Source organism: Sitophilus oryzae, unplaced genomic scaffold, assembly GCF_002938485.1.
Source record: "Sitophilus oryzae breed Bouriz unplaced genomic scaffold, Soryzae_2.0 scaffold_1582_pilon_pilon, whole genome shotgun sequence".
NCBI lineage: Eukaryota > Metazoa > Arthropoda > Insecta > Coleoptera > Curculionidae > Sitophilus > Sitophilus oryzae.
This window is the reverse complement of record NW_022146261.1, coordinates 873,586-900,402: the sequence shown is the minus strand read 5'-3', so window position 1 is coordinate 900,402 and position 26,817 is coordinate 873,586. Positions and strand designations below refer to the sequence as shown.

The window sequence follows — 26,817 nt, the reverse complement described above, 5'->3', positions numbered from 1 at the left end:
ATCAGTATGCTTCGTTCAGTTACGTATTGCTTGTAGGTATCTACCCTTTTCAGTTACTGCTTTTCTCAGGTAACAGTACATGTATAATACCAACGAGAGAGCCAACCACCAACAAGTTCTACAACAAATGTTTGTCTTTAAATACAGGGTTTGTACCTGGATTGACATCACTGGACACCAAATTACCAGTTGGTTGATCATCTAAAAGATTATTTTAATTTTATTAAGAACAAAATATCTGAAAACGCGTTCTTTTTATTTAACTAAATGCATATACTTACCCATTTGAACTGGTGTATATAAAAACTCAGTTGGAAGAGAATTAATTTCTAAACCTCTTTTTATTCCAGGTACGATCTTGATTACAAAAATGCCAAATCACAAACTCTATAAAATCTTTTTAAATATCTTTGCTGTGTTGTATTTTTTCCATTTTTTAAAGGTTTCGCACTTGATATCACTTTTGAAATAATGTAGGATCGTTCTTCGAGAATGAATTTTTTTTTGGAAAACAAATCCATGCATGCCGGCATCGGAACAACATACTTATGAAAGGCTTAACAGCCTGATTCCATCGTGGTTTTTAATAAAAGTTTAAACAATCACTAAAATTTCAGTAAACTTTTTTTTCGATTTTTTTTTTTTATTTATATTATTTGATTAAAACTGACTTGATTTGATTTGAAAAACGCTAAAAGTCATAATAGCTTTGTTCGGGTTCTTACTATTACCGATTCTGAACCGTTCTAGAACTAGGCACTGGCTTCATCTTTGTAAACTATTAGAGATTGGTATATGTTAGTAAAATAGAAAAATTTTGGGATATGGAAGTAGTTTCGAAATATATAATAATATACTGGGTGTTCCTTTAAAATAACAAATATGCTACCACTTTTAGTATGCATAATAAATTAAATAGACAAAAAAAAACCGGTTCTCCGTAAACCTCTAACTTAGAGGTGAGATTATAAATAAATAAATAAAATAAAATAAATAAATAAATAAATTTTATTGCCATTAAAATACAATTTATGTACATTGGTTCGTCAGCTAGTTAAACATAGATTAGACATAAACAAATCAAATGAAACACATAAAAAATGTTACATTACAAAACATTACAAAATTTCAAAAACACGCCAAATCAGTATAGACATTTTTATATGTAACTAGCGATTGATTTAAACTCGTCAATAGAGTAAAACCCATTCCCCAGCAGGTATACATTTACTGCGGCAGCAAATTTGTTGCCTCTCAATGAGCGCAACTTTAAAGGTAAGGAGTTGTAGAGGCTGACGCAGTTATAATAGGGTGAATATTCAAAATAAGTTGTCTTATGTTGTGGAACCATAAGCATTTCACTGTCCCGTGTATTGTGCAATCTTGCAGTACAGAGTTTTTAAGCGAAACAATTATTCACGTAAAAGTAGACACATTTTAAAAAATATAAATCGAGAAATGTCAAAATTTTTCTGCTAACAAAGATATCCCTGCAGCTCTCACGAACACCAATATTAAAAATAAGTCTAATAATTCGCTTTTGTATAATAAAGACTCGATTAAATTTAAAAGCAGCCTTTCCCCAGCATAGGATATTACCCGCCATGTGACTATACGCAAGTGAATAATATACCGATATGAGACCATGTATGTCGAGCGTGTGTCTTAAGCTTAATATAGCAAAATATGCTGAATTTAATTTAGCGCATACATGGTCTATTTGCGCATTAAACGACATTCGCGGATCAATAATAAACAAACAGAAATTTTGTTTTTCGACTTGGTTCTATATCAAGTTCATTCTGGAATTGGTCCGGAATAATTTTCCTGTTAATAATTCCCATATAAACTGTTTTTTCTATATTTAATAAAAGGTTAATATTTTTGCATCATAACGTCATTTTTTCACAAACATTTAATGTCGTTTGTGTAAGTTCTTCTACAGTGTCAGCTGCTACAACAATAGATGTATCATCTGCATACATTGTTAAATGACCAGATTGGGGATTTCATTGGATAAATCATTCACATACAGAACAAAGAGTAAGGGACCCAATACCGATCCCTGAGCCACTCCAAGCTCTACCTGTGTAGCTGTAGATTTTGTCCATCCATATTTTATAATCATTTCTCTATCTGTTACGTATGACCTAATCCAATTCAATATTGCTCCACGTATGCCCATATTGTATAGCTTTTTAATCAATAAATTTTTATCTATAGTGTCAAATGCTATAGACAAGTCAAAAAAAATTGTTGCGACATATTTACCCATGTCTATATTTTCATATATATAATTAAGTGAACGGAATGTAGCTGTCTCAACAGACCTTCCTGGGCAGTAAAGAAAACCACTTATTGTGAACATTTGACATATATATTGTACCGTTCAAGAAAGCCTATTAATTTGTCATAAAGCAATTCTTTCCAAAAATTTTGAAATATACTAAAACAGATTATCGGGCGATAATTTTCAATGTCAAGGCGATCATTTTTTTCTATAAATTGGCATAACGTTATGCAGTCTTAAGTATCTGTGGAAAAACACCCTTCCATAATACTTCGTTAATTAATCTTCAGTGAGGAATGTCTAAATGTAAAGCTGTAATCTGTTTTACAATTTTATATTTAGTCATCTAAATCCGGCAGAGTTTTGTTCCTAAATCCCGTAACTGTTTTTAATACTTCATCCCTTGTAATAAAATCAATAAAACCAATGGTGTATGCATTATATATGCGCGGTGTTAGCGCGATCCCATCTTATATTCTTTCGTTTAACTTTTTTGTCATTGCAGTAGTACTAAAATATGTTGCAAATTGGTATGCAATATCAGATGGATCTGACAATATTTCATTATCTATATTAAGTCTTATTAAAGATTTTTGTTCCTTGTTTTTTTTGTTAGCTTTTCATTTTACAATTTTCCATATCTCCTTGCTCTTGCTTCAGAACTGAAAGAAAAACATTTTCTTTTCCAATTCTTTTTATAGATGGACTTAATATGTTATTCCAGTCACTGTTTAACATTCAGACCCGTTTATTGACGTATGAAGGCGCACCACCCTTATACTTTAGTAAATCACCATTTCAAACAATTAGTCTGAGATATTTTAGCTCCTGGTGAAACCTTTCTCCTGTCTGTATGGGACAACAACAGTTATCCAAACGGAAAACAATATGCTCAACAAAACTACTCCATAAACCATTACAGTCAAGTGAAAAAACCAGAATAAAATTCCAGTCTTGCGACATTATCATATTACAAAACATGGAGACATTACTATCCGAGAAATTTCTATGATTCGTCAAAACACTGTCTTTAGATAATACTACGCTGTTACTCTCTAAATTTACAGATAAAAGGTGAGCTAAGTGATCACTAATATGAGGATTAAAAATAACACAATTAACCATGTCACTAGGGATATTTGTAACAGCATAATCTATAATAGATTCGGTAGTATGACCGCTTGAATTAGTAACAATTCTTGTTGGCTCAATGCTATAGTTATTTTTCAGTTTTAAATGATTCAAACAGTACAAAGATACTATTTTATCTTAGAATCGATCCAAAATTAATATTTAAGTCTTCACCAAAATATTATATATTTTAACAGACAATAGAGCTGCAGAAAAAGCTCTGCTAACAGAATTTAGAAAAATGTCTACATCTCCAGAAGGAGGACGATAACAGCAAATAACTTTGTATGTATTAAAATTTATACCCGATAGTTCACTGTGACCCTCAATAGAAAATTTCTCAATGTTCTCACAGCGCACAAACATATGCGAAACCACCAAAACACGATTTAACTATATATCCATCGATGCTTATATCTACAAACGTTGACTGTAGCCAATGCTCAGTTACACACATAATATCAATATCTTCAGATATTCTTACGTTTTCAATAATATGCAATCTTATTTTAACTTATTATTAAACAAAAATAAAAAAAAAAAACTAAATTTTAATTGATTTAGCCACCATTTGGCGTCTGTTGCAGTCCTAAAAGAAGCTGCATGTCTAGAAACAGTATTACACTTGCCAACCTCAACAGCACCATTTCGCAATAGTTACATTTTTTCAAACAAAACAATAACTTTCATCAGAATTACTTATTTTATCTACATGTCCCAGACATTAATCCAGTTATATTTTCAATAGAATTGTCCTGTTTCTTCACATTGCTTCCTGTTGTGCTTTCCTTACGTGAATTTTAGTACCCACCGGCCAAAGTGTGGGTTCCAAAAATGTTTCCTTGTTGTTCTCAAGTACTCCAACCTTGAAAGAAGAATATTCTTCTGGATGCTTTGAGGGTAAAGAACTGCAAGTTACTTGAGGGAGGGAAACGATGAATTTATTAAATGGTTTTAATTGGTCTTCCGTAACTGATGGATCCAGTCGGAATACATGATAGGTAAAATAAAAGAACGAGAACCTGCTTTTGATCTTATGCACTGGCACCAGTTCCCAAACTGTCGGTTTTGGGTTTTTTTCTGCCCCAGAACGTCATATTTTATTTGTTCTCTCATTCATTTCAGTGGATTGTCGGCCCTACTACATGGTCTCGTTGGTGTTTTACGCACGATTTCTGTTTATTGTTTAACATCCATTAAACTCAATCAAATCACTATGTCTCGGTACGTTGGCGGCGACTATATTTGTATCGCGTACGACTCGACTGCTATTGCCTTTCGTCGATCCTCGGTTGCAGGACGAAGCAGCTGCCGCATACGAACCCCTCTGCGTTGGCCCTGCGGCGCTCCGCGGCAGCATAGCGCTGTCGCGCTTCGTAGGTGCGCAGCCCGAGGTGATGGTATGGGGACCCTTAGCCAAATTTATTGTTTGTATTGGCCTGTCGCACTGCCTAACCTCATTTTGGCGCTCTTCTTGGAAATTTATATTAATTACCCTATTCAAAGAGTCAATTGTTGACTGCTGTTGCAAATTAAGGCGATTCAGGTAATTAACCTCTGTAGTAGCTAATTTTAGCTCATATTTTTGTGTTATACAAGTTAATTTATGGCATACCTGTGAGGTTTCATTGGCATCGACAACGGTTATCAACGAATCGTCAAGATTTACTTTCTTCAGGGGTCTTTTCCATCTTCTTCTAGGTCTCTAAAAACTCCTCGTGGGTACAATGCTATAATTTTTGTATTTAAAATTAAAAAATAATTCAATTAAAAAAAAAAACTTTATTTCAACTTTTTTTAAGATCGTTTGTAATTTGACTGACACGTTCTTCAGACGCCATATTTTGAATTTTTTATAGTTCCTTAGTTCTAGTTCCTCCAGAGGAATAGTTCCTTGAAGTAGGTCTTTAGTTCACAATAGTTCCCGACTAACATTGGCATCCCCGTTGCTTGCTCACGGGTTTCGTTGTCAGTCAGAACTATTCACAGTATGATCTGTATAATTTTTATAATGTACGAAAAAATACATAAATAAAATACATTACATAAAATACATTACATAAAATACATTTTTAAAATCATATAGATAAGTTTTATTGCTGAAAAAAAGTTAAAAAAGAAACTCAAATCAGAGTTTAAAAAACTATATCACAAATCAGTTGGAGCAAATAGTACAAAAAGAAAATTGCATTTTTTCTACGAAAAAATCTTTCAAATTTTTCAAAATTTTCTACGAAAAAATGCAATTTTCCTCACTTCAAGTTTTTTGTTTTTGTCTAAAAATTAGACAATATAGAATATCTACTTCGTGTTATATGATATTTCTTAATTTTAGGGCCTAAAGTGAAACATTACCATAAAGTATTCAAAGAACAAACTAAAAATCAAAAACAGTATCCACGACAATTTTCTGTGATAATTACGCCGGCTGCGGCTGTGGCAATAAACAAGGCCGAATCCATCGTCGTCGCCTTGTATTATATCTCGGATCTGCCGACTGAATAGATTCCCGTGAACTACTCTTTTGATTAGTTCCTCTAGGTCCGAATCCCATAACATATGGCTGGCACTCCCCATTCCTGCCTAGCATCGATCGCGCTGACCTATCCGTACGTAAACTAGTCTTTTATTTAGTTCCTCTAGGTCCGGATCCGAGAACATACGGCTGGCACTCCCCACTCCTGCCTAGCATTGCGCTGGCCGATCCGTTGCTGTCGCATATTATTTTATATCGGTCACCGTCTCGATCCCGGAATAAGTCCTGAGGAAGTATTTCTTTGAGAAACCGGGAACTAGTTCCTTTCATTCCGGGGTCGGACTAGTTCATTGGATTTAGTTCGTTCAGGAACCACACTCCTCTACTAACTCTTACGTGCCATAGCCGTGAATCACTCTGTATTTAGGGTAAGCCAAAAAAACTAACTTATGGAATTTATGGGTTAAAATGAACCTAATAACCGAGAAAAAATATCCCCGGAAGGCAGGATTTTTAGCTGAATTTTAAAAGGTGTTGGTGAACATTCAAAGTTTTCCATTTAAAAAACACGTCAAAAAATCTTTTTCTATTAAAAGTACCATAACTTTGAAACGGTTTACGATATTTTTTTTACATCGCGGATTCTTGCTCGCAGTGGCCGTCCGCCTTTAAGGCAGGCGGCCACTGCGAGCGTAACTAAACTAAGCTAAGAATATGAAAACAAACGGTAACTAAACCAAAATAAGTTTCATCGGCCACTGGGAACGTTAGCTGCGTTTTCGTATTGTATCTCTGCTATCATAGAACTAATTGCTGCGAAAAATTCGCTTGAACCTGTCACGAATAAAACGAGCGAAACTAAAAGTATGGGAGCTGATTTTTACAAATCTTATCTTCGCTTGGCTTAGTTTAGTTTCGCTCGCAGTGGCCGCCCGCCTTTAAGCAGGCAGTATTGGCATATTTTGGGGATAATATAAGAAATTCAAATAATTCGTTTTCTGACAGATGGAAATAAATTGTCTGACTGTTTGACCAAAGAATATACCTAAAAAGTGGGTTTCCATTTTGAAAAAAAATGATTTATGATAATTTCTTAATCACTCAATTCCATGATAGCTACCGCCATTATTATATGACATTTGAACAATTTAATTTTTGAAATAGATAGCCACATCTCTTTTCTTTATGTCACAGTAGTTGTAGTAATCACTAAATTTGACTTTTAGGCTATACACATTTTTTTGACAGGCAGTTTTTTTTTCGTCCAAAATTTATAAATATTTTTTTCTCTAAAACGGGTAATAGTTAGTAGAGTATTTAATATCAAAATTAATAAGATTTTGCAGAGGATTTACTTATGTAATAAAAAATGGGAGCACCCACAGAATAAGAAAGTTGCTGTAACCAGATCGCGTTAAAAAAATGATGTGCAAAAAATCTCCGATCTAGATATTGTGATTCTCTAGAAACTTCTAATGCACGCTTAGCCTGGGACGCCCTGTATCATAGACTTAAAATAAAATATAGACTGAGCATGTCATTCATAAATAGCTGGAAAATGCGGTCAGATGATGTCTTGTTATTGTTTTAGGCTCTAACTAAAAAAAGTTTCTAATAATTTTTAAGTTATCTATGGATGCGTTTAAATATAAATCCGTCATGCGTCGTGTCTTGTTGTTTTTAACCAGTTTTATTGGTTTATTTAAAAAATGACAGATCGTATTTCAATTTTATTGGTTTGACGGAATGATGCACGACAAACGGACGCCGATGCGTATGAACTCGCCTTTAGATTTTTGTCATTTTTGACGCTTGTCAAAGTCTTGCCAAATTATAGGTTATAATTTTGTGTCAACTTTTGTTAAGTACCCTGCGTTTTGGAAGATGATGCATTTTGATTCGTATTATTACGTGTGTTTTGTGTCTTTTGAAGTCAAGTGGAGGAAAAATCGACTGAAAATTAACTGTAGACCCAGAGCACAGTTTATGGTTAATACTCGCTGCCCAGGCAGAAAGTCTTATACACCAATGAAGTTGTCATCGATAAAGTTTGTATACCATTTCGTCGTAGATAAGTGTATCTCGTATATGGAGACGACACTAAAACTCACGATACCCTAGACAAGGAAAGGGAATCTCTCTTTCCTTCTCTAAGGACAAAATACTCGGAAGCTGAACCGCGCAACCGCGGTCTACGTCAAACTCAGCTGATCTTTGCCGCTGATGGACTTTGTAAACAACGGCACTTTTATAAATATCAGAGTAAATATGGCCCTATTTAAAAACAAGGTTAAAAACTCAACAGCATTCCTGTATTTTTAAACAATACCAAAAATACTAAAAGCATTTAAAGAAGATTTACAATTTGTGAATGCGTTTTGGGGAACCAGCGATTCATATAACTAGTAAGAAAAGTTTAGAACTAGTTTAGAAAATTAATATTACAGACTGGATTATTTTTAATTTGTGTTGTTTCACTTAATTTTGTGAAAAACACTATAATAAGAAGAAACGTATTATTTGCCCACTGTGTACTTTAAATATGGTAGTCTATATAGTTTGTGGAAGTTGCAGTATATTGCAACAACATTTGAAGGTAAACACCATGAAGTAATAAATTGAAAATGGAAACACATAACTTTACCTATGACTTTGCTACAAAGGAAAGTTATAAACTGTGGTATGAAAAACAGAAGATCAAGATAAATTATGCATTCGCCAAGCCAAGAAAATATAATGACTGCGTGGAAAAAAACTTTCAATTATTATCGTAATCATAGTAAATCAGCCAGGTAGGTAAATAGAAATGAAAAAAAAACACTATGCCAAATAGTCTCTTTTTATTTTTAGGACACGTCAGCAATTATTGTTCTAAATGAACAGAGAAGGCCAGTAGTTCAATAAAAAGACCATATAATGAGCCATAAAAGGAAAATGGATAAGCAAGAATTATTCCCAACAAAGTGAAAGAGGTTATTGGTTTAAGGCTTTATTTATTTTGTTTTTGGTCTTACTTAAGTAAATATGTATTGACTGTTGGGGTAAGGGTTTTATATTTATTTTGTACTACTTACTACTAACCTGTACAATGTGGTATTGTTTATTGTTAAAATTATTGTATTGTATTGTTGTAATTATTGTATTTTCTTGACATAGAACAGCCATAAGTTTCTTGCAGTTTCTTTTTATAGGCCGTAATCGAAACTGCAACATTCTAATAAAAGTAGAACTATAAATTTGTTTTTTTATTTCTAATATGTTACAGTAATTAAGCTAACAAATTTTCCCAAAACGTTTATTTCCCCATGAAAATGTGATTCAATTTAAGAACTGATATTTTAATAAAAGATTTGAGAGTAGAATTTGAGAATAATGAGCTCTCTCCAAGTAAAGCTATGGTTCTCACTTATGCATCAAATTAGATAGTGATCATGAATCTGCAAATGAAACAATTTTTAATTTACACCAATAATCAATGCAACTTTGACTAAAATCACTTGATGTAGGCAATATATGTATATAACGAAATATCAGCCATATACATTAACCACCTTCCTTCTTTAAAATGAGCAAATAATGACAAATTACATTTCGTAACTTTAATGGCATTTGTATGTTTTATATGAATGCAGATCAGTTTTTAAATATAGCCATATTTCTAAAAATAGTCAAAAACTATAAAAAACAAAATGAACAACCAAAACAGTCAACTACTGTTAGCAATTTCGCATAATAAAATTATTGTCTGTGATTATTGTTCGATTCTCGATTATTCATAATGTTCAAAATTCCCGCAAAGCGCTTCTTGCCGAACAAAACCGAACTCTCCGTGTAGGATCCGAATGCTTCCGAGGTTTTCGTGAGTTTTAGTGTCGTCTCGTATATGGTAGAAGGATCAAACTAAACACATACTAAAAACTGGAGTGCTGTAAAATATCGACATCACACGATAGGTAAATAATGGATTTTAATACTGCAGAAAAATAATGTCAAAAGGTACTGGTTTAAAAATATTAAGATTAAACTTAATTAATCTTAATATTTTTAAACCAGTAATAGTTCTTTTTTATATTTTTTTGGTATGTAGTGTCTTGTTCTTGTTTGTTTTGTATTAACACATACCGTTTTTATTAAATAAAATAACTCGATTACATTTTTTCAGTTTTATACAGTTTTTTTCACAATATTTTGAAGTAATCACTTGTCATCTTGTCAATCAAATTTTAAATATTTCCTGTTATGCGTTCCAGTTGTGCCAACTTATTTCTTTGTAAAATAAAATAAACTACTTTGAAATTAAAATGACACATCTATCTCGGATCTTCTCGTTGGACAGATTTTACACCTGAACTCTCCGTATCATAGCCGGGTAGTTTTTTTTATTGACCGGGACGCTTCTTGTGTAGCGTGGAATGTTATTAACGCCATTGTTGATATAAATGTTAGAGCAAATACATTGAATAATATGATTAGTGCTTTATTTGACAAACATGCCCCGCTGCGCATTGTTAAGACCGCGCGCCGAAATCAGCCTTATACTTGTAATATTAAGAAAATGATAGGATTAAAAAGGAAGGCATTTCAAAGATATCTAAAAGACAAATCTCTTATTAAACGCCAGTACTATGTCGAACTGAGAAATTATATTAAAAATGATATTAAATGTGAAAAAAAGGCTTACTTTAAATTTATTGTAGATCAAAATATAAATAATGGTAAAAACTATGGCAGAATTTTTCAGAATGGGGGGTTCCTACAAAATCAAACATTGCTATTAATATATCTAAAGAACTAAGTGACCCTAATGCAATTAATAATTATTTCTTGACAGCTGCCGGATATTCAAAAATTGATCCTAATACGTTAAGCTACGATCAAAACAACAAACTGAACAATAATGTACATTTTAGTCTTAATTTAATTAATGAAACAGATATTTATACTAACCTAAGGGAAATAAAATCTAGTGCTTACGGTACCGACAATATCAATATAAAAATGCTAAACCTCGTATTGCCTCACTGCATAACTCATATCAAAAATATATTCAACAGCTCAATCATATCTGGTAAATTTCCTTCGGAAATCAGCTAATATTCTCCCTATACCTAAGGTATCGACGCCCGGTTCTTTTGATGCTTTGCGACCTATCAGGCTATATTACCGGCTATATCAAAAGTATTTGAAAAGATAATTTATAAACAAATTATAGAGTTTTTGGAGGCTAACAATATTTTTCCAATAGTCCAATCTGGATTTCGTGCTAAACATGAGACATCTACAGCTTTGCTTAAGATTGCAGATGATCTTTCTCGCGCCATGGATAGTTCTAAGTGTACAATGTTAGTTCTCTTGGATCAGAGTAAGGCATTCGATTCATCGGATGTGATACTGCTGCATTGTCTTGGTTTGAAGATTATCTAAATGATAGGACACAACGAGTAAAGCTGAATAGCTTAGAATTATCCAACTTTAGCGTGACACTGAATGAAGTGCCCCAGGGTAGCATCTTGGGCCCACTCTTATTTTTATTATACACATTTGATTTGCCATCAGCGATTTGTAAGTGTCAAATGCATGACGATGTACAGATATATCTGGAAACTGCCATTGAAGATGCTGGGGACTCCGTTACTATTTTGAACCGCGATTTGGCTGCTTACGAAACATGGTGTAGTAACCATGGACTAATAATAAATTCTAATAAAACTTATGCACTTTGTGTAGGTAATGCGAGGTGTATAAACTTTATTGTTTCCAATTTTGATTTATCTATTGGTGGTACTCTGATCCAATGGGTCGATGTTGCCAAGAACTTGGGAATTTACCTAGACAGCGGCCTGACTTTCGAACATCACTGTAATAAAGTATATAAACAAGCTATGTTTAAATTGAAAAGCATGTATAATCTAAAATTTTTGTTGGATGAAGCGACAAAACTTCACCTAATAAAGGTGCTGATATATCCACATTTCGACTATTGTAGTCAGATTTATTACAGTTTTTTTGCCAACTACAACCAAGTAGTAGGGTCGGATAGCTCTGAAAATCATAAAAATATTTCAGTTCTGGCGGCGAATTTGAATTTTTGGATATGGATAGTACATATACCAAGCATCAAAAAACACTCCAGACCCCAAAATTTTGGGGCCCCCACCACCGGTATGACGTCATTTGATTACGGTGAGCTTGTAGACGGTAAGAGGAGGCCGGGTGGACAACTCAAAAAGTTCAAGGATATTTTCCACGAAAACTTAAAGGGAATTAACAAGCAGAATGAGTGGGAAGCGGCAGCTCACAATAGAATGGAATGGAGAAGAATTGTAGAGTCAGTTAAGAGCGACAACCAAAAAGTAAAGAGGCAACAAAGCAATGAGATTTTTGAATGTCGGTAGTGCGGTAGACGGATAACATCACGTATCGGGCTTTTCAGTCACAGAAAAGCTCATGAAAGAAAACGCATTGCGTGACCATCTTCTGATGCGTGTCACATACTCGTCAGCGAGTAATGGCGGTATATGTATGACGTCATTAAAAAGGGGATCAAAAAACGGCTTTTGGGCATATAAATACTTTTTCTTCTTTGTAAAAACCCATTTTAATTTTATTTTTTATACTAAAACAACTTATTTGAAAATATTTTCAACTGTTTTTAATTATATGGCGGCCATCTTGTTATATAAATGTCAAAATTTTGACATTTTATCTGAAATTTCGTGTTTGATATTAATTTATAGGATTTTGGGGTCGACAAATTTAGTGATGATATTAAAATTTTAATACGATACATCTACAACTAGATGCTACCCCAAACAACCCTTCAAAATTTTTTTTATACATCCCTTCCCCAACACCCCCTATGCACCAATCTTTATACTAAAATACAAACTTCTGTTTATGTTAATAATATTTTATTTCATCAAACGTATAAGTTAACATTCTTAATAAAAATAACATTTTAATAAAATAAGTTAATACACTCTATTAATCGTTTTCAGAACAATGTCCTTCATATGCACATCATACAGCTGTGTACACCGAAGACCGTTTTTTACACATTTACATGCTGAACACCGTTGTTTTCAGCTACAAGCGATTAGTTCCTCACAGCTTTTTACAACATCTGGAATGGTAGACCACAATGGCTGAAATTCGTTGTTAGTTTTTTGCCATCCCCAATTATCAGGCAGTGGAGCTTGAAAGTTTTTTTCCAAGCAGTTGTTCCATATAAGGGTGACTGGCTCGCTTGATATGTTGAATCAAAGCATTTTGCGTTGGAGGTATATTCTCATCTGCCCTATTTTTTTATGAAAAGGAAACGTCTACGCTCGTTAACAGTACTCAAGGGTGATGTCGCATCATATAATAGAACCACAAATATTTCCATAGTACGCAAAATATCTTCATCTGGATCTCTTGCCATAAGCAGTTGTTCAAAAGCCGAATTAACATTAGGATCTGCTATCCAAACCTTCCAAGCTCCTATCTTGCCCACCCCACAGAATGATATCATACACAGTATCGCAACCTGCTATAAAATGAAATATTGGTAGATATCTGCAAATCTCTTGTGAAAGCTGGGAACATAAGCCATGGATGCTAATTAATCTTTGATGTTTCCCAGTTCCAAAAAACAGCAGTTATTTAGCTTTTTGACAAAACAGCTAACAAGCGAAACTTTTATTGGAAAAACAATAGTTTGTACGCTCGAAGAATCAGTAATATCTTCTTCAGCAGAATTGGATCTTTCAGATATTTTGCCATCGTGGCATGAAGAAGGAGTCGGTCGCCTTCTTCTGCATGCTAAACTTGCAGTCGATAATGGCCACAACTGCGTCACCATTCGAACGGTGGATTCAGATATTGTTGTCATTGCAGTGTCAGCATCTTTTAAAATTAAAAAGATTCAACAACTCTGGATTGATTTTGGAACTGGGAAACATCAAAGATTAATTAGTATCCATGGCTTATGTAAGGAGACTTGCAGATATCTACCAATATTTTATTCTAAAACAGGTTGCGATACTGTGTCATCATTCTGTGGGGTGAGCAAGAAAGGAGCTTGGAAGGTTTAGGACTTGCAATCGCTGCAAACAACGGTGTTCAGCATGTAAATGTGTATAAAACGGTCTTCGGTGTACACAGCTGTGTACATGTGAAGGACATTGTCCTAAGAACGATTAATGGAGTGTATTAACTTATTTTGTTAAAATGTTGTTAACTTATTTTTAATTCTTAAGTCGTTTTTATTCATACGTTTGATGAAATAAAATATTATGAACATAAATAGAAGTTTATATTTTAGTATAAAGGTTGGTGCATAGGGGGGTGTTGGGGAAGGGATGTATAAAAGAATAATTTTGAGGGGTTGTTTGGGGTAGCAACTAATTGTAGATGCATGGTATTAACATTTTAATATCATCACTAAATTTGTCGACCCTAAAAACCTATAAATTGATTTCAAACACGAAATTTCAGATAAAATGTCAAAATCTTGACATTTATATAACAAGATGGCCGCCATATAATTAAAAACAGTTGAAAATATTTTCAAATAAGTTGTTTTAGTATAAAAATAAAATTAAAATGGGTTTTTACAAAGAAAAAAAAAGTACTTATATGCCCAAAAGCCGATTTTTTTACCCCCGCTTTAATGACGTCATACCGGTGGTGGGGGGCCCCAAAATTTTGGGGTCTGGGGCGTTTTTTGATGCTTGGTATATGTACTACCCATATCCAAAAATTCAAATTCGCCGCCAGCACTGAAATATTTTTATGCTATCCGACCCCACTAAAGCAAAAATACAGAGAGTACAAAATGCATCGGTAAGATTTGTTTGTGATTTACAATATAGAGAGCACGTAACTCCTCACCTAATTAAATGGAATGAGCCTAGACTCTTTTTACATTTTCAATACCTTTATATTATGTTATTATATAAAGTCTATACATACAAACTTCCTCCATATTTATACAATTTACTTATAAAAAGATCAGAAATCCATAGTAGAGATATTAGATTAAATACTTTTACAGTCCCGCGGGATTCTAGTTCAAAATTTAAATGTAGTTTTTCCTATAAGGCACCTTTATTGTTAAAAGTCTATTTCACCCGGATATTCATTTAACTGCGCATGCCTTACCTGAAGAAGTTTTCATTGGTCAATGTTTTTAGAGGGAAGTTGTTGACTGACATTTCACCTAACCTTCAATTTTATTTATATTTTTATTATTTATAACACATTATCATGGAGTTGGAAAAATATCAAAAAATAGTTGAAAACAATAAACTAAACAAAATCACTCTTTTACGCGCACAAATAAAAAGTAATCCAAACAGAACTAAAACAACAATCAATCGGAGTTTGGCGCAATCGCAGGACATACTATCCCTAACTAACTAATGCTAAAGAATAATATTCTTTGCTAATACCAACTAATACAAATATATGGCAACAGCGCCCTTTATAATATATTTTCTGTGTAAATACTAGCACCTCAATAACTCAATAAAAAAAATAATGTGTCCTTATCTTTATTTGACTCCCCAAAAATAAAAGATGCCGGCTTCTTTCATAGCATTGCCACCGACTGCTGTCGGGTTTCTAGGAAAGAAACCTACGTCGCCGGACGACAACTAAAATCCAGTTTATATTTTATTAAAATCGATCCTGACGAATTAATGAATTTGATAAATGAATGAATTTTATAAATGAATGGTTTTTGCTGCCGAATTACTAGAATACAATATTGCAAGGCAGATGACGCATCTATTCGATAATTTTTATTCGAATAGTTTTCGACGAATGTTTTCTTACTAGCTATCGAATTATTCGAATGAATTGCAACTATCGAATGTTTCGATAGTATTCATTCGATAGTTCCCACTACTATAATTTATCTATTATGTATAATAACAGGGTTATAATTATGATTTTTTTACAAAAACCTTTGTATAAATAATTATGTAATAGAAAAAATTCAGATTTTGCATTTTACAAACTATTATCTAAATAAGCGCCTTTCTACAACAACGCCACTGACTCTCAGTTGGTAAATTGAGAGTTGCCTTTAGTACATCTATGGAATATTAAAACCTACTTTATTAAAATGTAATATTAATATCTCAACATATGTGTAAATAAGAAAAAAATATTGATAATATTAAAGACGTGACAACTTAGGCTGGAGAAGGAAGACTCGGTCGGCTGAAGTAAACATATATACAAAAACGATTGTTTGACCGCGTTTAGATGTAAATAGTGTAGTCTATATTTTATTTTAAGTCTATGCCCTGTATACTCCTCTATATTTTTTATATTTGTAATATTTTTGTATCTCCTTTTTTTTATACTGAGTTTGGATACAAGTAAATAAGTAGTGTTAGTATATTTCTTTGTTTTCAGTGGAGGAACAGGATCTGTTGAAGCAATATGAGAACAATTCGGATAAAAAAATAGAGGTCTTACAAAAGTTTATGATAGAACAAAAAGAAGAACTTAAGAAATTTGATATGAAATTGGTTTTGGAATTGGATAAAAAGGTAAGAGATCCGAAATATACCTAAGGTTTCTTTGTCAAACTAAAAAGAAATGTCATTGTGATCTTTAAATATATTTATAGTCTGTCAAGCGAAAGAATACATGACAATGAAAGTATTCTGTCATTTAAATTGAAGAGTGTTTTTTTTTGAAGCGAATATTCTTTACGCGCGATGGGAGTAAAAATTCAAGGCCGTGTCGTGTCACGGTCTAATAACAAAAACAAGAAACGGATAGATATATCTATATTTCAAGAATATCTAAAATAACAGGTTGAAAAATGCCATTACGAAAAAAAATATATTATACAGGGTGGTCCGAACTGTATTCCGGAAACTTCGAAAAACTATATATATATATATATATATATATATATATATATATATATATATATATATATATAGTTTTTTCGAAGTTTCCGGAATACAATTCTGACCACCCTGTATAATATATATTTTTTTTTTCGTAATGGCATTTTTTCAACCTGTTATTTTAGATATTAGATATATATATATATATATATATATATATATATATATATATATATATATATATATATATATATATATACACATATATATATATATATATATATATATATATATATATATATATATATATATATATATATATATATATATATATATATATATATAAATTTGGGTCAGAACGTCCACCCTGTGCGATTTTCCCATTGATCTTCGGTCAATTTTTCTCGCTCATCGACCTTCTTATTCCTTCCATCCATGTTTTCTTGGGACGTCCTCTCTTTCGTTTACCAGGTGGTATCCAATGAATGACTTGTTTTGGAATTCTTTCATTGTGCATTCTCTGAACGTGGCCGTACCATATTAATTGTTTTTGTTCTATATTATTTACTATTGTTCCCTCTATTTCCATCTGTTGTCTAATGTCTTCATTTCTGATCTTATCCCTCCGTGAAATTCTCATTGCTCTTCTAATCGCGTCCATTTCTTTGTCTCTAATTTCCTTTTATTCCTTTCAGTGAGTCGCCATGTTTCACATCCATAGAGTAATATGCTTTTAACTAGTGTCTCGTATATATTATATTTCCTGTTTTTTGTAATTTCAGTGCTCCATAGAATGCCATTTATGCATCTGATAACTCTTCTTGCCTGTATTACTCTGTTGTTTATTTCTCTATCGTCCGTTCTATCTCCTGTAAATATCGATCCCAGGTACCTGTAATCTTCACATGCCCTAATTTCTATATTATTGTCTAAAATAAGATTTTCTGTATTAGCTCCAATTGGAAGGTATTTTGTTTTTTCTGTATTTACTGTGAGACCCCATTTAGCATATTCTTCAATTATTTTCCGTACCATATATTCCATGTCATCTTTGTCGTTTGCAATTATGGCCTGGTCGTCTGCAAATTGCAAGGTGTATAGGCATATGTCATTTAGTTCTATACCCATTCCGTTACATTTTCTTTTCCATAGATGTAAGGCCTTGGCAATATAAATTTTAAATAGTGTTGGGGATATACAGCAACCCTGTCGGAGCTCTTTAGTGATAGAAATTTCCTCTGAGAGACCGTTGACCGTTTTTATTTGTGATTTTCCTCCATGGTAAAGATTTTGTACAGCTTTTATCAGAACTGCGTTAATTCTTGATTCGTGCAATACTTCCCATAATTTTATTATTGGCACTGTATCATATGCTTTTTTTAGATTGATGAATGTTATATGAACTTCCTGGTTCATTGCAGATTTCTTCTCGATGATCTGTTTCAATGCAAAGATATTATCTGTACATGATCTTCCGCTTCTGAAACCATTCTGCTCTTCTTCTTCGTAGCTGGAGTATTCCTCTGAGGCAAATAAAAATAAGTAAAAAAGTTCGTATAAACGTATGTCTTAAAATGCTTAGTTTCGGAGATACAGGGTGTTGAAGTTTCATTTTTATTTCGATTTTTTCCAAATAATTTCTGAAGTAACATCAATACTTGAATGAAAATTAGTGTCTGGGAGTTTTTTGACATGAGAAATTTGATTTTCATGTCAATATGACACCTATTTGTAGGGGGCGCCACCTACATGTGTTTTAATTGTTTTGAAGTGTAATAACTTTTTGTTCGTACCTGTATAGAAGTACTGAGTAAAAAAATATACATTTCTGTGACTTTTTACGTAAAAAATGTCTCTTGGTAAAAATCGCTACGAGTAACCCTTCTCAAGATATTTAGAATGGAAATAGTCAATACATGTCATTTTTGACAAAAAATGAACACGTTGAGTAGACAGTTATTTCACAGAAATAATAAATTCGGGAAATTTTTATTTTTTAAATTAATCATAATTTTTTTGCGAAGAAATTATGATAAAACAGTTTCTGTTGAACTTTTGGCACAAAACATTTTAAATTTATGATTTCAGTCTAATAAGTATTTACTCAACATGTTTAATTTCTGTCAATGATGAAAAGTATTGATAATTTCGATTCTAAATATCTCGAAAACCATTACTCCTAACGATTTTTTCCAAGAGACCTTTTTTACGTAAAAAATGTAAATGTATATTTTTTTACTCGTTAGTTTTATACAGGTAAGGACTAAAAGTTATTGCTCTTCAAACCAGTTAAAAAATATGTAGGTGGCGCCCTCTACAAGTAGGAGTCATATTGACATCAAAATCAAATTTCTCATGTCAAAAAACTCCCAGACACCAATTTCCATCCAAATATTTACGTTGCTTCATAAATTATTTGGAAAAAATCGAAATAAAAATGAAATTTCTACACCCTGTATCTCCGAAACTAAGCATTTTAGGGCATACATTTATACGAACTTTTTTACTTATTTTTATCTGCAGAATATGCTGCTGAAGTTTCCGGAATACAGTTCGGACCACTCTGTATATTAGAGTTCAAAATAGTGCGCGGGCAGGTGACAGCGTCCAGCGATGAAGTCGACGAATCAGATCGTTTTATTTGGGGTGTGCGCATAAAAATGAATGAACGAATGTGTTGAACCTATGGTAACATATCGGGTTCTGCCTTAGTATCACAGAAATATATGATTTTTACCATAAGGAGTTAGGAGTTTGCTGCCATTTGATACTGTCACAAAATTTTTAAATTTTTGAAAAAAATAATCTTGAATATATCAGTTGAAGTAGTTCCCACAGATACTTTGCAATATGTATACTAAACTATTTCCAGATTTTTATAAGACATGTTTTTTTAATTTCAGGTTGCAGATCAGCAAAACATTTTAGAACAAGCTGGCGTACCTGGTTTTTATTACACAACCAGTCCAGTAGAAATAAAATTACAGATGTATTTATTAGATTTTCTCTTACGTCTTAGCCAGCAGGAAGTTCCACTGTAATATATCATCAATTAATACTATACCGGGTGCGTCTCAAAAGTGGCTCACCCCTATAACTTTTTTATTTTTAGCCGACCATACCAATAGGTATGGTAGGCTATTAGGATCGGCAAAAAAAAAGTTTTTTTAATTTCAGTCAAAATGAGTTATTTGGGTCATAAATGACCTAAATACAAAATATTTTCATGGTGTCTGTCTGTCTGTCTGTCTGCCGTCTGTAACACGATAACTCAAAAACCGCTGAACCGATTTTAACCAAATTTGGCACAAAAATACTGTGGCACCCGAGAATCTGGCCATTAGGTTTTGGTGGGAGTGGGGGGTTGGTAAGGGGGTATGGGAGGGGGTTAAAAAATCGTAACTCCAAAATTACAGTAGCTAGCGAAACGCGGTTTTCAAATTAAGATTAGGAATAATATTTGCAACAAAATTTGTAATAATATCAAAATCAGTCAAAGTCGCAGTTTTCGAGATATTAACATATTTTAGTATGGGCGGCTATACGTGCCTCCCGGCGCCAGTTTTTTTCAGATAAAACAAAGAGATTTGGTATGTTAGTATATGATATAAATTGTGATTGTGATTGACGTATGCAATTGTTTTCGGTCACTTCCGGTTTCACCGGAAATGACTACAACTTTTGATTTTTAAATGGCACCTTCGGTATTTTTTTACTTTATTCGATAGAAAATGACACTCTGAATCGAATGATATATCATATGTCAATTTTTGACATAGCCACTGAAAAACAAATTCTATTTTAAATTTCAATTTAGAGTGCCATGGCTGTGTTAAAAACACTAATTTTTAATCAACGAGCCATTGAAAAATAGATTTGATCGTCTAATGTTTTTAGTGTCTTGTCCTGGCCGGTTAAAAGATGCCCAAATCGTATTTTTAATCATATTTCAATTTTTTCAAATGAAACGAGGGTGGCTCATTAGCATATTTGGAAAAAGCATTTTTTTACGAATAATTTGATACCACACATTTGGTATTTTGAGTCAAATTGTCGTTATGAACCACATGTTACAATTTCAAATAAACCATATGCCAAAATGTTAAAAGTTGACATATGATATGTCATTCGATTCAGAGTGTCATTTTCTATCGAATAAAGTAAAAAAATACTGAAGGTGCCATTTAAAAATCAAAAGTTGTAGTCATTTCCGCTGAAACCAGAAGTGACTGGAAAGAATTGAATACGTCAATCAATCCTAATTTAAGTCATATACTAACATACCAAATATCGTTTTTTTATCTGAAAAAATAAAAAAGTTATAGGGGTGAGCCACTTTTGAGACGCACCCGGTATAATGTATTATTGACTTGAATAGGGCAATTTTTACAGGGTACGGCAATAGTGTGTCGAGCTCCTAAAATAAAAAACTTTGGAATTGGTTTAAGTGTAGACCTAAAGTATGAATTAGGGTGTATTTCAGAAAAATATTTTAAGATCTACAGTGTTGCTCAAAAAAATGTGAGTGGATCTGGATAATCTTTTTTTAATGAAACGCCCTGTATATATTGCATTTTTGGTTTCCTCTCTGATCACATTATCCACATAATTATAAAATATTATTAAATATCGTTTGATAGTTTAAGAGATATTAATAACTGAATAAAAAATATTTTTTTTTGGTCCATTTTTAAAAAAAGTTATTAAAAATATAAGAGAAATGCCCTGAAATCAAAACTATACTAGGTATTTACTATAGTTGATCTGTAATTACTTTGCTATAAATATCGTAATGTACACGCCTTACAGGGTGTTCAATATTCTATACCAAAAACTTTGTAAATTATTAAATAATTTTTCTTGTTTTTTTAACGGAACACCCTGTATATCTTTGCTAGATGGAGAATTAAAAAATGAACATTTTTTGTATTTAAAAGTATTTCAAAATTTTTAACGGTTTTGCGGATATTCGTAATATTATATTGCATATGGCATTACATTTTTGTCTGGTATTTTACCGTTGAAAGATATGTAATAAAATTATATAAATAAAAATGCGAATATTTGCGAAACTACTAAAAATTTAAAAATACCTTACATACAAAAAATGTTAATACATACAAAAAATGTTAATTCTCCATATAACAAAGATATAATATACAGGGTGTTCCATTTTAAAAACAAGAAAAATTATTTTATATCTTAGAAAGGGGGGAAAAATCTTATTTTTTATGTTATTTCTAAAAACTAAGAAATAGTGATTCTAGTTTATTCTTGGTGTTGTATGTACAATTTATTCATGTTTGTAACTTATTTTGAGCCTGACAAAGTTGCAAAAAATTGACACAATGGATATTGGATTTGTTCGTAAGGCGATAAGTATAGTCTGCCCAATGACAGGATCCCTGACAGTGACAGTTGTGTCTGTCATTTTAATTCACAAGCAAATTGTATGTTATATCATATTTTGTCAAATTCTTCCCTGATTCGTTACACAGACTATAGTTAACTCTCTGGCGAGAAAGTTTATTTGCATCGTGTTTGAGAATTTATTTAGTTATTCCTTTTGGTTTATGTTATATTTTTCATTTTTACCTTAATTAAAGTAATGATAATGATGGGGAAACTTGTTTATTTTAACTATGAAGGTAACTTTGTACTTTAGATTAATGTAATAGTACAAAATGGTGTACTTCTGAACTTAACTCTGATACAAATATTTAGGTACTAAGAATGTTACAAAATGGTCGATATTTTAAAGTTGCGTTTAATTTTTATACATAACTTTAAAATGTTTATGTATTATAATATATAAGGTGTATAAAATTAATATTTTTTAGAATATATAGTTTGAATAATATATTGATTTTTTTAGTAAGAGCTTTTTATTTCAGTTTAATTATTTCTTTTTTTCTTTAACCGTTAGTTTATAATCTATATAGTTTTTTTTCTTTCTTGGGTATGAGGTTTTATAATAGGGTTGGCATGATATATATAAAATAACTAAAATATGTCAAGATGCTGAAGCGTTGTGGATAGAGGTAAAGCTACCAATGGTGTGTATTCTATTAGATTGTATATATAAACCACCTTCCACTAATACTAATGAATTTCTAAATTACTTTGAAGATGAGCTAATAGATCTTTTACCAAAATATGATACTGTGATTTGCATGGGCGACTTTAATATTGAGTTGTTTGATACTAGTAATACAGTAGTGTCATCTTATAATAATATTTTAGAAAGCGCTACTCTTAATCAAATTATCAACGAGCCTACTAGAATTTCAAAAACAGGAATTTCGTTAATAAATCATATAATAGTATCCAATCATATTAAAGTGGCTAGATCAGGTACAGAGTCTCTCGATTTATCCGATCATGAAATGGTGTTCGCTATATTTGAATTTTTAACTAAAATTAATAAACCTAGGCCATGCCAGTTCAGAAGCTTGAAAAATATTAATATCCAATTGTTGACTGATCATTTGTGTTCCATACCATGGCGTAATATGTATGATTATAGAGATGTAGATGAAATGGTGGCATTTTTTAATGAAAATTTAACAATTTTAATGGATATTCATGCTCCTTTAAAAGTCATTAATTTTAACAAACATTATAGGCCATGGATAACAGAAAATATAAAAACGCTTATTAAAATAAGAAATAAGGCCAAAACTAAATATAATAGAACTAAACTTATAGGCGATTATGAATCTTATAAAACGTTACGTAATTTTGTTACTAAAATTATTAATAAAGAAAAACGGATATATCTGCAAAGATCTTCTGGCAATGGTAAAGATATATGGAAGTTTCTTAAAACTCTTAACGCAGTAAAAAGAAAAAGTCGCGTTAGCATTCCTGAACATCTTTCTAATGTTGAAAATATTAATTCTGTTACGTTTTTCGTCGGTTCCGTGTGGACAGAAAGTCACAATTTATTTAAACACTATTTATTTAACACTAATTAACAAAAATAATAACGATAAAAGACTTATAGAACTATTTACAAACGATTTATAACTAAGAATTTATTTTGAATTTTAGCGCGTCAACTGTATATTTTACTAACTGCCCTCTCTAGGCCACTGCCGCCGGCTTTATACCGACAGGTAAAAGAAATCTAGAATAGTCCAAAGATCGTTAGGCGCATAGAAGGTTTTCGAATGTTCTCGTATGTACGAGTCCATTCTAGTGGGTCTCGATTCTTCTCGAACGAATGAATCATTGCGGTGTCTATGCGATGTTAAGGTCATCCGAGGGCGGGCCATATTGTGAGGTTAGGTCGAGTCCACACCGGCTCACAACACTGCCCCCTTCTTAGGCACATGCTCGTCCCGAGATGTATACGGTGAATGAAGGTATTTGCAAAGCTGGCCCCTGGTACATTGCGAAGTCTGGTAGAAATAGCAGTCTACAGTTTTCTCTCCCGATCTCAGCTTTGGGTTGTAGCAGCAAACGAGGATCTCGATTCCCGTAAATCTGAACAAGACTTCAATCATGTTCCGGATTGTACGCCAACTCAAACCATCGAGTCCACACGCCAGCTTCGGAATGGCTAATCGTGCAATGTTGTTGTTTAGCAGGGCTTCTCTCAGTTCAATCAGGGTCTTCCATAGATTGAGATAAGTCGGCTTACTCGGGGACCATTCCTTGGTGACCAGGTAGAAGATGTGCCTTGCTTGACCATGTGCATTGTCGGTTAGCCTCAAGACGCTTCCAACCTCTGGATCCTGTCGGCGTAGTTCTCCGACACGCCCAAACTTCTCATTGAACGTCGCAGCGATTCCTCTGGACATCCGCAAATCTCGAGCCACACAATGAGCGAGCGAATAATCAGGAGGCACGGAAAAGAGGTCTCGTTGATCTTCTTTGGTTACACCATAGCGAGCCTTCTCACTGCTGTTGTATCGGGCCATGAAATCGTCAAAGGACATCTCCGAATCAGGGGGATCAAAGCTGCAGGTTCTCACGGTCCCAGCACGATCTTCTATTTCGCCTTGGTAGGGGCTCAAACGGTTGAAATGGACTACCCTCGGTTTTCCTTTTGGCAATTTTCTGATACGGTATACGACGTCATTAATTCTATCCATGACTTCGTATGGCCCTTCCCACGAGGATTGTAGCTTCGGAGATAACCCACGACGTCTCTGCGGGTTATATAGCCACACCAACTTCCCTGGTTGGTATCCTCCATGCTCAGCTTGAATGTCGTAGTGTTCCTTCATTCGGTCACTAGCACTTTGAATATTTAGGCGGACTCTCTGATGAATGTCGTCCATCCTTTGACGTAGTGTGTGGACATAATCTTCTCCGGCGACTTCTTCTCCCGGTCGGCAACCAAATTTCAGATCACAGGGTAGGCGCACTTCCCGTCCCATAACGATGCTGGCTGGAGTTTGCCCTGTAGATTCTTGGACGGATGAACGGTAGGCCAACAGGAACAGGTGAAGAAATTTGTCCCAGTCTCTTTGGTGGTCAGAGACTACTTTGGCCAGATAACGGTTGATAGTTCTGTTCATGCGTTCAACCATCCCATCGGATTGTGGATGTAGAGCAGTCGTCCTGGTCTTGCGGATGTTCAGGACTTCACAGACGCCTTGGAACAGATTGGACTCAAAGTTTCTTCCCTGATCTGAATGAAGCTCCATGGGAACACCAAACCTGCAGATCCATTCTTTAACAAGGGCATCAGCAATCGTGGACGCTTCTTGATTTGGCAACGCGTAGGCCTCGACCCATTTGCTGAAGTAATCCATTACTACCACAATGTATTTGTTGCCATCGTTCGTCTCCGGGAAAGGACCAGCCACGTCGATCGCTATTCGTTCGAAGGGACTACCAACATTGTACTGGCGCATAGGGGCTTTACCACGCTTTTGTGGCCCATTAATGGCTGCGCAAATGTCACATTTCTTACACCAGGCCCTCACATCTTCTTTGCAGTTCACCCAGTAGAACCGTTCACGCAGCTTGCCAAGTGTCTTGGTAACACCAAGATGTCACCGCTGGTTCCATTGTGAACTTCCGCCAAGACTTCCGGGACCCTCTTCTTTGGAATGACGATCTGCCTTCTCTCTTCTTGTCCCTCTGGTCTCACAATCACACGGCGAAGTAATCCGTTATCTATTACCAATGAATTCCACTGGGACCAGTACGACTTCACGTTCGGCGAATATCTGCAAACTTCCTCCCACGTTGGTCTCTGGTCCGCGTTTTTCCAGTTAATCACCAAGCCCAACTCTGGATCACTGATTTGGTCATTTGCAAGATCTTCGGTTTGCCAACTATCACCAACCACAGTCGTCCTTAAGACTTTCACTTCTTTCTCTTCTTTGCAACGATTTCCCATCTGTCCGCAATTCCAACAGCGAATCGGTCCCCCCTTCTTACTCATATACTGATCCAGTACTTTCCGCACAATCCTTTCCACTTTGGAATCGTCGGAACTCTCCTCAACAGCCCGTACAAATCCTAGAGACCTAGAGCATTCTTTCGCGGCCTCAAATTCCAGGGCACGTGCTAGGGCATCTCCCAAATGCGTTGGATGAGCTAAAAGAAGTGTTTGCCTTGTCTCGTTGTCACATAAACCATCAATAAAAGCCTGTACTTTTAAGCGCTCCATAACATTTTCGGGCATAGCAGGGTACGCAAGGCGAACGAGGCGGGCTACGTCGGCTTCAAACTCCTGCAGAGACTCATTTGACTTTTGAATGCGATTTTTTAGCTGGGAATGATAGACATGTTCCAAATGAGCTTGGCCGTACCTCATTTCTAAATGTCGTACCAATTGCTGATAATCTCCCTGTTCCGATGGTACAATGTCTGCGGGATATCAGTCGCATCTCCTCGCAGTGCGACAGTCAAGCAGTAGCCTTTTCAGCGATTGTCCATCCGTTCGCTCTCGCAGCGGCCTCAAACTGGCAAAATAATTGGCCCAAGCGGTTCCTCCCTCAAAACGTGGAGGCTTAATAACTGGACTTTGAGATATACTTATTTTCGACTCGCAGTTTCGGTTCCTATGGATGTTTCTTGACATTTTCCAAGAATTGGCCTTTTCT

At 34.0% G+C, this 26,817-nt stretch overlaps 1 protein-coding gene and 1 long non-coding RNA gene across 2 annotated transcripts in view; both read left to right on the top strand.

The window, feature by feature from the left end:
- LOC115879554 (gonadal protein gdl) overlaps window positions 1-21,506 on the top strand; it is a 27,647-nt gene extending 6,141 nt beyond the window's left edge. The window contains exons 3-6 of the mRNA XM_030896447.1: window positions 13,914-14,007; window positions 16,286-16,441; window positions 19,654-19,787; window positions 21,143-21,506. Coding sequence (XP_030752307.1) covers window positions 13,914-14,007; window positions 16,286-16,441; window positions 19,654-19,787; window positions 21,143-21,155 — 397 coding nt within the window. The 3' untranslated portion in view covers window positions 21,156-21,506. The remainder of the gene's footprint in view (window positions 1-13,913; window positions 14,008-16,285; window positions 16,442-19,653; window positions 19,788-21,142) is intronic.
- Window positions 8,000-9,775, top strand: LOC115879617. The gene is made up of 2 exons (XR_004049739.1): window positions 8,000-8,689; window positions 8,748-9,775. It is a non-coding gene; the product is annotated as an uncharacterized LOC115879617 (long non-coding RNA).
- Window positions 21,507-26,817: the final 5,311 nt, after the last annotated feature.